This window comes from Nothobranchius furzeri, chromosome 17 (genome assembly GCF_043380555.1).
Source record: "Nothobranchius furzeri strain GRZ-AD chromosome 17, NfurGRZ-RIMD1, whole genome shotgun sequence".
In the NCBI taxonomy this organism is placed as follows: Eukaryota; Metazoa; Chordata; class Actinopteri; order Cyprinodontiformes; family Nothobranchiidae; genus Nothobranchius; species Nothobranchius furzeri.
In genome coordinates, this window is record NC_091757.1 from 43,177,790 (window position 1) to 43,186,984 (window position 9,195).

General features: G+C 44.5%; 1 protein-coding gene across 3 annotated transcripts in view; it reads left to right on the plus strand.

The window, feature by feature from the left end:
- The window catches only part of mef2cb (myocyte enhancer factor 2cb), a 73,146-nt gene extending 65,004 nt beyond the window's left edge, over positions 1–8,142 (plus strand). For 2 of the 3 annotated variants that reach the window (XM_054731438.2, XM_070546084.1), the window contains 6 exons: positions 813–860; positions 5,481–5,653; positions 6,062–6,085; positions 6,816–6,945; positions 7,216–7,351; positions 7,565–8,142. In XM_054731438.2, coding sequence (XP_054587413.1) covers positions 813–860; positions 5,481–5,653; positions 6,062–6,085; positions 6,816–6,945; positions 7,216–7,351; positions 7,565–7,913 — 860 coding nt within the window. In that variant the 3' untranslated portion in view covers positions 7,914–8,142. The remainder of the gene's footprint in view (positions 1–812; positions 861–5,480; positions 5,654–6,061; positions 6,086–6,815; positions 6,946–7,215; positions 7,352–7,564) is intronic. The other variant, XM_070546085.1, reaches the window with a different exon arrangement.
- The last annotated feature ends 1,053 nt before the right edge of the window (positions 8,143–9,195 follow it).

Sequence of the window (9,195 nt, forward strand, 5' to 3'; positions counted from 1 at the left end):
GCCTCGCATGCACTCATGGCTCTAAGTGCATGCGGTTATCCCATCTGTTCCTCCTGTCGAGTGTGTGTGTGTGTGTGTGTGTGTGTGTGTGTGTGTGTGTGTGTGTGTGTGTGTGTGTGTGTGTGTGTGTGTGTGTGTGTGTGTGTGTGTGTGTGAGCTTGTCTGTCATGCTAATAGACACAGACACATCAAATGTGTCATTTAATTTATGACAGCTTCCTGCAATATTCCATCCAAAAGCGGTGAATGAATCTAAAATCTTTCCTCCCACACATCATCACATTCCCCGCTTCGTGTTTTGTCAAAAGTAACAGTGAACTGATATTAAACTGGGATGTCTGGCCCCGACACACGAGCACCAAGCTGCTGGTGACACAAGTACATTTGGTCTGTTGGTTTGTTATTGTTGTCCAAGGTCCTTTTTTCTGTTCCTGTAGTCTGAAAGCTGCTGCCCACACCCCCACCCTGTCATTACAACTGCATGCTGAAAACGCCAGCACAAACTAAATATATGAGTTTTGGTGATTTGGACATCCCGAGCCAAACCGCACGCGATCTTGCCCCTCCCACTCTTCCACCTCACATGTTTCAAAAATAATAATGTGCCATTTTTCTTGGACAGCACCATCATGCATCTACTGGTTGTCCAGATGCTTAGCATGTTATGGTTTGAGTGGGAAGCCGTGCTGGTTCTTGCATGGGTCCACGGTACTGGCACATATAGTGAGATGGGAGGCAGAGTGGATGTTATGTGGGTGTCTATCCTCTAATGGTTTTCTCTCCTCTGCTTTGCTCATTATTTCATCTTACAGGTGGCCTCATGGGTGCTGACCTCACCACTGGCGCAGGCACCAGTGCTGGTAAGAATGGCCTCTTCTTCTCACACACAGATGTCTACCAGCACACACACACACACACACACACACACACATGTATATCCATGTCACCCACTCACCCACTCGGGGCCATAAAATGCATGACTAACACTAACCCAAACCCGAGTGGAGATTTCGTCCGTGATGTGTTGAAGTTAGTGGTTGTGGAGTTCATCTGGGAATGTTTGCTCAGTGCCTCGGCTGTGACACATCCTGCCTCTAAAACAGTAAAACAAGTGGTGGGGGAGATGGAATCAAAATGGCACAGAAGCAGCAGACTGTCAGACAGAAATTATCGGAAGCCTCTGGATGTATTTTTTTAAATTATAATTATTACAGTTTCCAGTTTCTTGAACGAATGTTTTGAATCGTGTTTTTCTATAAAACTGTAAATAATGAGCTGCTTTTGAACAATTCAAGAAGAGTCTCAGTTAGGAGTCCCACAGGAATGATAGGCTAAAGGCTAGTCTTGCTAAAACTATCTCCAAAACGGTATAAGATGTTATTTCCTTAACCTTTAAAATGCTGCCAGTTTAGTAATATTTAATAATATTTTTGCATAAATATGAAAGAAACTTGTTCTAGTTGTGACCCCTGAATACATCGGAGGTGCAACTTTATGCTGCTGTTGGTGATATGGTGTAAATAAGGGCAGAACCACGTGGGAATTGGGCTACAAGGACAAAAGTACAGCAGATTAATGGTTTATTAAAGAAAAAATGATAAATTTATATAAATAATTTGAGATCATAGTGTATAGGGCTTGCTCATCAGCCCTTCTCTTTCTTTTCACAAAGGCGTTTCAGGACATTATTTATTAACAGAAAAACTAGTCAAAACTGTTACGGTTTTCCTTTCCTGATCCAGGAAGCCAAAAACAACACGTGAGAGAAATCAAATGAGTTAGCTTCTGTTTGTCCACCAGTTCGCCCCTGAGGACATGTCAAATACAAGTTTATGGCAAAGAGGCTCCCTTTTAAAGGGTTAAATTTTACAGCCGGCGCATACAGTGTGTAAAAAATGGAGAATTAGGGGCGTCAGTCGGGCACAGCTGGGCAGTCTCGTCTGGCCCTTGAGGCTCTGACACGAGGGGTCAATTCCTGGTTTCTCTGTCTGGTCACTCATCTCACACACACACACACACACAACAGGGCCGTTTGTTGTGGCGTGTGTTCCATTGACGGCACTTTGCAGCACATGCTTCAAATGTAGCCTTTGTGTCACTGCGAAGAGGGAAACAGAGGGGCTTCTGTGTGCGCTTTACGTCGCACAGCAGAGTCGTGAAAAACACAACGAGGAGAGAGAGTCATGTGGGAGCTGAAAGATTCCATTCAATGGTGTCCTAAATCTCTTCTGGTGGGGTAGAGAGAGTGTGTGTCTTGGGGGGGGTGTAGTGATAAATATCCACTGATGGTGGAAGCATGTGTGTGAAGGAGAAACAGTGGGGGAACACAGATGGAAGTGTTCTCCGAGCTTGGTCAGCCATTTTAATAATGATTCTCAAACTTCAGCAAGTTTTCAAACAACGCAAAAATTCATTTAATTTATTTATTCTTTTCAAACGTAAAGTTTTCATAAAACGATCATACCGGACCTGTTTGTGCTCTGTTGCTGGTGTCGTAAACACACCATGTTTGTGCCATTTCAGGCTAGACTAATTATAATATATGTTTAAATTACAAATTTAGCTCATACATTTGGTCAAAGCTCTAATTTTCTGTTTATTTGACTTCCAAAAACCAGAATTGGGGTGTATTCCAAATCTCCAAAGGTCCCTAGCTAATTCTAGTCCAGCGTAAATGAGGCGTATCACTGAAAAGCTTCGTCATCGTGTCTTTTTCTATGAAAATATTGCAGGCAGTGTGTATGCACATGTGTGTGTTTGCTTATTTATGCAGTATATCTCCAATCTGTCATTGCCTCTGCTCATGAGGAGAGCGCACAAAGTGGTGAAAGACTGCTTGTAAAGGGAGCACCACTTTTAGGCCCCTACTTGTGAAAACCAAAACCGCCACCATTTGTGCAATTAGGTAGCTGTCATCTGCGCTCTGATCAGCACGCTCCTGAGCAAAAGCTCTGCGAGGAGTTAACGAGAATCCCCTGTCGCATCTCACCTTGTTCACACACCAATTATTCCCCCTTAAATAGGTCGCACAACGGGCGCTGTGGCCGAGCATCGTTGGTCAAAGTCAAACGGAGCTAAAAAGTGCACGTGCGAGCAGCATCTGACAAAAAAGACTCGTCTTCCTCTGATTCCGGTCTGAGCAGTGCCTCACAGCAACTGTCCCAAAGTTGTGAGCGCGAATGTGACACCTTGGTTCAGTTGGAGAATTCAGGGTTGAATGCACGTTTGGCCAAACCGCAACGGAAGAGCCTGCGTGCATGGGGAATAGAACGGGGCGCGCCTGTTAGACCACAACAGGACATCAGAAATTTGTTCAGTAACAGTAAAATGTATGAGTTTAACCACACCTCCCTTTTTTAATGTGTGTGTGTGTGTGTGTGTGTGTGTGTGTGTGTGTGTGTGTGTGTGTGTGTGTGTGTGTGTGTGTGTGTGTGCGTGTGTGTGTGTGTGTGTGTGTGTGTGTGTGCGTGTGTGTGTGTGTGTGTGTGTGCGTGTGTGCAAGAGTGAAAGAGAGAATGAAGACTCTGTAGAGGCCTTGTCAAAAACACGTCTAACCGTGGCGCTAACCAACGTTGACCTTAGCTGCCCCCAATGCTTCAGAAATAGCAAATAGCTGTTTATCTGAATGTTAGATCAGACACTACTCTCTCTCTCTCTCTCTCTCTCTCTCTCTCTCTCTCTCTCTCTCTCTCTCTCTCTCTCTCTCTCTCTCTCTCTCTCTCTCTCTCTCTCTCTCTCTCTCTCTCTCTCTCTCTTGCTCTCCATTTCTGCAAAAAGACCACTTGCTAAGCTGTGTTCAATTTTGGAACTTCCTCTAAAGAAGTGACACCAGCCTGCAAAGCAGCTAGACTTTGCAAAGTAGCACAAGGGGAGGACGATGTTAGGGTTAGGGTGTCGTGTCTTCCTTCAGCCGACAGAGCTTCTGTTGAATGTGCTCACCCCTGAATCAGAATGATCGCATTGCAGAACAGAAAGATTTGAGTCACAGTCTTTGCTTCATTAGTATAATTGGCCTGTGATTTTACTTTTGAAGTGCTTAAGGACCGGCCTGTGCCACTCATGATTACAGTCTTCCAGCATATAATTGACTGGACTGCAGCCATCTCCACAGGGTGGCAATACACAGATGTCTGATTAACCGCCACCGAGATGAAGTCCGTGTCTTCTTGAACGAAGTGTGTATTAACGTCTCCTTAAAGCTCGGTGTCTATTTTACGCATCTGTACAGAAACACTGATGTACTTCCTGCTGGGTTATTTACCGCAGTGTGTGTGTGTGTAGGGTGTGTGTGCGTGTGTTTTATGTGCGATTGAGGTCTCATTCATTCGTCTCCACATGCACCCACTCAAGTCTCATAAAAGGCCAGTCATAAGAAGGAGAAAGCGGCAGAACTGAAGAGGCAGCTGCATCTTTGCTAATGTGAGAGTCACGCTAAATCTGAGAGTCCGTTACAAAGAAATATTAAAAGAGACTACCAAACTTGCTCACGAGCATCTGTGTTCATGTAGATCTAAACTGTGCTGATGTGGCTTTAATGACACACACAAAAAAACGGTTGATTCGTCTTCCTCCTAAGCAACGTTTACACTGACAGCGGCTTTAACGTGTTGCCTCGTTTTTCTGTCAGCCTCATTTTCTCCCACCGCTAGCGGTCGTTTACTCTTCAGATTGTTCAAATTGAGCTTTTGAGACTTTTCATTTCCAAACAACAAAAACCTCGCTCTCAAATTAAACAAAGATCAGCGAGGGAAATTGCCCAGGAAGACATCTGCGACTCATTTTCCCTGGAGTGTATGATTAGGAAATTCATTTATGTCTAACGTATAATTCCTCCCCGCCTTTCAAGTGGGAATGTCCACACGGTGCCCTGCGTTCTAACCCCCCCCCCCCCAGGAGAAGAAATGAGACGTAAGCGGAAAAACAGCCCAGACCGAGTTAGAAACAAAGACATGATGGTTGTAAGAACGCCCCGCGATGCTGCTGCTGCTAGGGTTTCACCTCCGTTATGGGACCCTTCGTGCGTAGGGGGATGTAAATATGGTAGCAACACCAAGGCATGGTTTTTTGTCTGAACTGTTCTTACCTCTGATGGACAAATTATCTGTCTGATCCTTCTGTGGTCTTACTACCCATAATTAGAGGTTTTTACAAGATTCACTTACTGTAGCCGAGCACAGGAAGCCTCTTGTGACAGAGACAGATGTAGAGGGTGTGGACGAGATCATTGTATAACTTCCCAACAAACAGTCGAGATCATGAAAGCAAAAATTAAAAAATAAAAACATCTGTTTGACTGTTTGCCCCAACATTGTGCACTTAATGTGAGTGCTCCAATGAAATTCCTACAAGTGGGAACAAGAGATGGGACATAAATGCTGTAAAAGGTGAAAGTGGGTCTCTGTATTTAAGCCCTAACCCTAGACGAACACATAACTGAATTAAAACACATAACAAACTGATTTTTTTATGTTCTTTTGTAGGAAATGGCTACGGGAATCACCGCAACTCACCTGGACTGCTGGTTTCTACTGGCGGGATGAACAAGAACATGCAGACCAAGTCTCCCCCACCCATGAACTTAGGCATGAACAGCCGTAAGCCTGACCTACGCGTGCTCATCCCCCCTGGAGCCAAGAACAACATGCCCTCCATCGTGAGTAAACTTCACATCCCTCACTTCATGCCGTCATTCATCTTTCTCTCATCTGCTGCCTCCTTTGTTTCCTTTCACGTCCCGCTTTCATCTCTTCATATCAGACTTGGGTTGATGGGTTTTCATTTGTGAAAATCAAACTGCTAAAACGACGCTTTTCATTTAATTTTTCTCTCGACCCAAAGCTGATATACTTTATTGAGTTTTTGTAATGGCGTCTGTGCAGCACGGACACTTTCCTCCGTTAGCACAGCTTCAGCAGCTCTTAGCATTTTCTTTTCTGATTGGTTTTGGTTCTGTTGGCTCGGTCCTGAAGTAGCTCCATCCTTAGATCCACACCAAAGAGCTTCCCTAAAAGTGCTCCTTCGTATTCACTAATTTATCACCCTCCCCTTTTAATGCCACCAGTCTGAGGATGTTGATCTGCTATTGGTAAGTCAGACTGCCATTCAAATGTAGAATTAACGCGACCTGGAAAAGTTAGTAAAAATCTAAAGGCTGAGGGTTTATCAGCTGATTCTCTAAGGAGGACAATGGCTCTCTGCAAAAGTCAGTGAATCAGAGCTTGTGTCCACTTGTTGCTTTTCAGATTATTACAGTTGATTATCGTCTTTCTTTTCCGTTTTGTTTGAGAACAGCAGTTAACTTCTCTGCACTCCGCTTGGTGGCGCTGATGAGTGCGACCGTTAATGAAGGCACATAGTGCCATCAAGTGGGTTGTCAGAGTAAAGCAAGCTGGCCTCCTTTGCCTTCTCCTCCCTTCCTGTGAATACAGAAAGTGTTGAAAGCAAACAGCCGAAAGCTTTAATTTCCTAAAAAAAATAATAATAATAAACTGGAATAGAGTACACTTTTGCTTCCCATCAAACCTCCATGGTTTCCTGACTAATCCTCCCCTCTTCCTTAATCAAAGTCCCATTTTCTTGCCTTTGCTACCATGCATTGTCATGGAAACCAATGGTGTTACTATAGTGACAGTGGGCCCTCAGAATAAAGGTGGTAAATGGTAGGGTTGGCAGGGTTCAGCAGAGCTTCTTGTCAAGTGACTTCTTTTCTCTGAAGTTGGCGTCATATTTATTCTCTCGTCTGTTAAAGAAAGATTTTTTATTGTTTTCATGTCCTTAGGTTTGATTTATCTCTTGTTTTTTGTTTCCATTTTCAGAACCAGAGAATAAACAACTCGCAGTCTGCTCAGTCATTGGCTACCCCAGTGGTATCAGTAGCAACTCCCACTCTACCAGGACAGGGCATGGGTGGTTACCCATCTGCCATCTCTACTTCTTATGGTACCGGTACGTACCACACGCTTTAGCCCTGAAAAATTATTTCATGCTTCAGATTTGTGTATTTTTTATTGTATGATTTAAATTAACAAATAAATCTAGTCCATCACATGAGCAACTGCAAAATTTGCCCTAAAGAGTTTTTGTGTTATGCAGAAATGTAACAGTAGGGGGCGCCATTGTACAACTTTTTGTGTCAACAGTTTTTACAAGGAGTCCAAATCTTTTTTGTGACCTCTTTTGTCTCCATCGTCTTCTTTCCTGTGTGTTTGTACACAGAGTATTCCCTGAACAGTGCAGACCTGTCCTCGTTGTCTGGCTTCAACAGTGGCAGCTCCCTCCACCTCGGCTCCATGAGTGGGTGGCAACAGCAACATCTTCAGAACATGCAGCATTCAGCTCTCGGCCAGCTAGGGTGAGTGCTCATGACTTATGGATAGGTGTTGATGGGAAATGCATGATGACATGCAGATTTTTAATTGAATTCAGGAATAAATTATCTGAAACTTCCTCACTGGTCTAGATCTTCACCTGTTTGAATGCCTGCATGTTTGCATGTGATGGACTGACTTTAGACTCACTGCTCTGTAACTCTGTAATACCTTGTGTTTCCTTGTCCTCCCGACAGAAGTTGCTCTAGCTCTCACTTGTGTCAGGGCTCAAATCTCTCTCTGCCCTCTGCTCAAAACCTGCACATCAAGTCCGAACCGGTTTCTCCTCCTAGAGATCGCACCAGCAGCACACCGGGGGGCTACGGCGGTGGGGTGCCGCCTCCACAGAACGCCTCATCCCGCCAGGACTCGGGACGCTCCCCCGTCGATAGCTTGAGCAGTTGTAGCAGCTCCCATGAGGGCAGCGACCGCGACGAGCACAGGAACGAGTTCCACTCGCCCCTAGGACTGGCCCGGGCCGCCCTGGATGAGCGAGAGAGTCCGTCCATTAAACGGGTGCGCCTCTCAGAAGGATGGGCGACATGATGGCCCTGTCAACACCCCCAGCAGAGCCCCGAGTTGCCCCGGAGCCCCTGACAGAGCAGCGTTGCGATGCCCCCGTCAGCTCCCTCTTCCTCATCCTCACTCGACATCACGAGTCACACACCACCCGACCCCACGGCCTCTCTCCTTTTATCTTTTTATTGCTGAAGGAAAGAAAAGGGACAGCCCTCTTCAAGTGTTTCTTTTTTTTATTTTATCTTTTTGTTTCTCGTTTTTGCTGAGTGTGTGTGCGTGCGTGTGCTTTACATATTGACATTATATAAGCCAGTTGGCTGTTGTAACGGGGTTTTGGGAGGGTGGGTGTTGGTTCAGACGAGATTACAGGGGAATTTTTGTTGGGGAACTATGCATAAATTGTATTGTTTGTGGTTAAAAAAGAATCAAGTATGCATATATCTTTACACGTACGTATGTGTACATATATGCATATCAGCAAATTAAAAAAAGGTAGTCAGGTACTCAGTCTCATAAAATGTACTTTCGATTCGCCTCAGCGATGTATCATTAGTCAGAAAAAGGAGGAAAAAACAACAAAAAAACGTGAGAGTGAGTGTGTCGGGTGAAGAACACCTTGCACTTGAGATGGACAAAACTTACGCGTGTACAGAATCTGTTTCAATGCTATGTACCTTCTCTGCAGCTCTCCCTTGCAAAAATGTGTGTTAACATTAGATGATGTCATGTTGCAGGTTCAACGTATTTATGTAAATAACGGGTCACGGGGAGGGGGCTGGGCTGGGGCGGTTACGGCAGGGCAGGGCAGGGCAGGGGGTCAAAAAGTTGCCAGACATTTCAAGATTTAACAACTCAATAAACGAAAACGCTATTATGCAACATTTGAAGGACTGTACAGGTAAACATGCAAACAGGTGATTTTAGCGCTCCACTTAAAGAATGGAGTCAGGACCCCCATTTGATCCAAGAGCTCCACGGGTGTAATCAACAAAACTCTGGATCTAGTATTAACAACTCAGTATTGATAAACAAAAAAAACAAAAACAATAAAAAAAATACAATTGTACGATACACTTGCTTATATTTTCATATGAAAGGAATACAATGCAAAGCATTTTGTGGCTTTTTGTAGTTTCTATAAGCCAGAATGTGTTTTTTGATAGCTTTGCTAATAAAAGATGGATAGTTCAACCCAAGGGGGTGGCGCGTTGGTTTGAAGGGGGGGTGGGGGGGGGGGGTAATGACAGGGCTCCAAAGCCTCAAGCCATGAAAAAAAAAAAACAGACTGAGATCCAATGCTTTGCTGAAC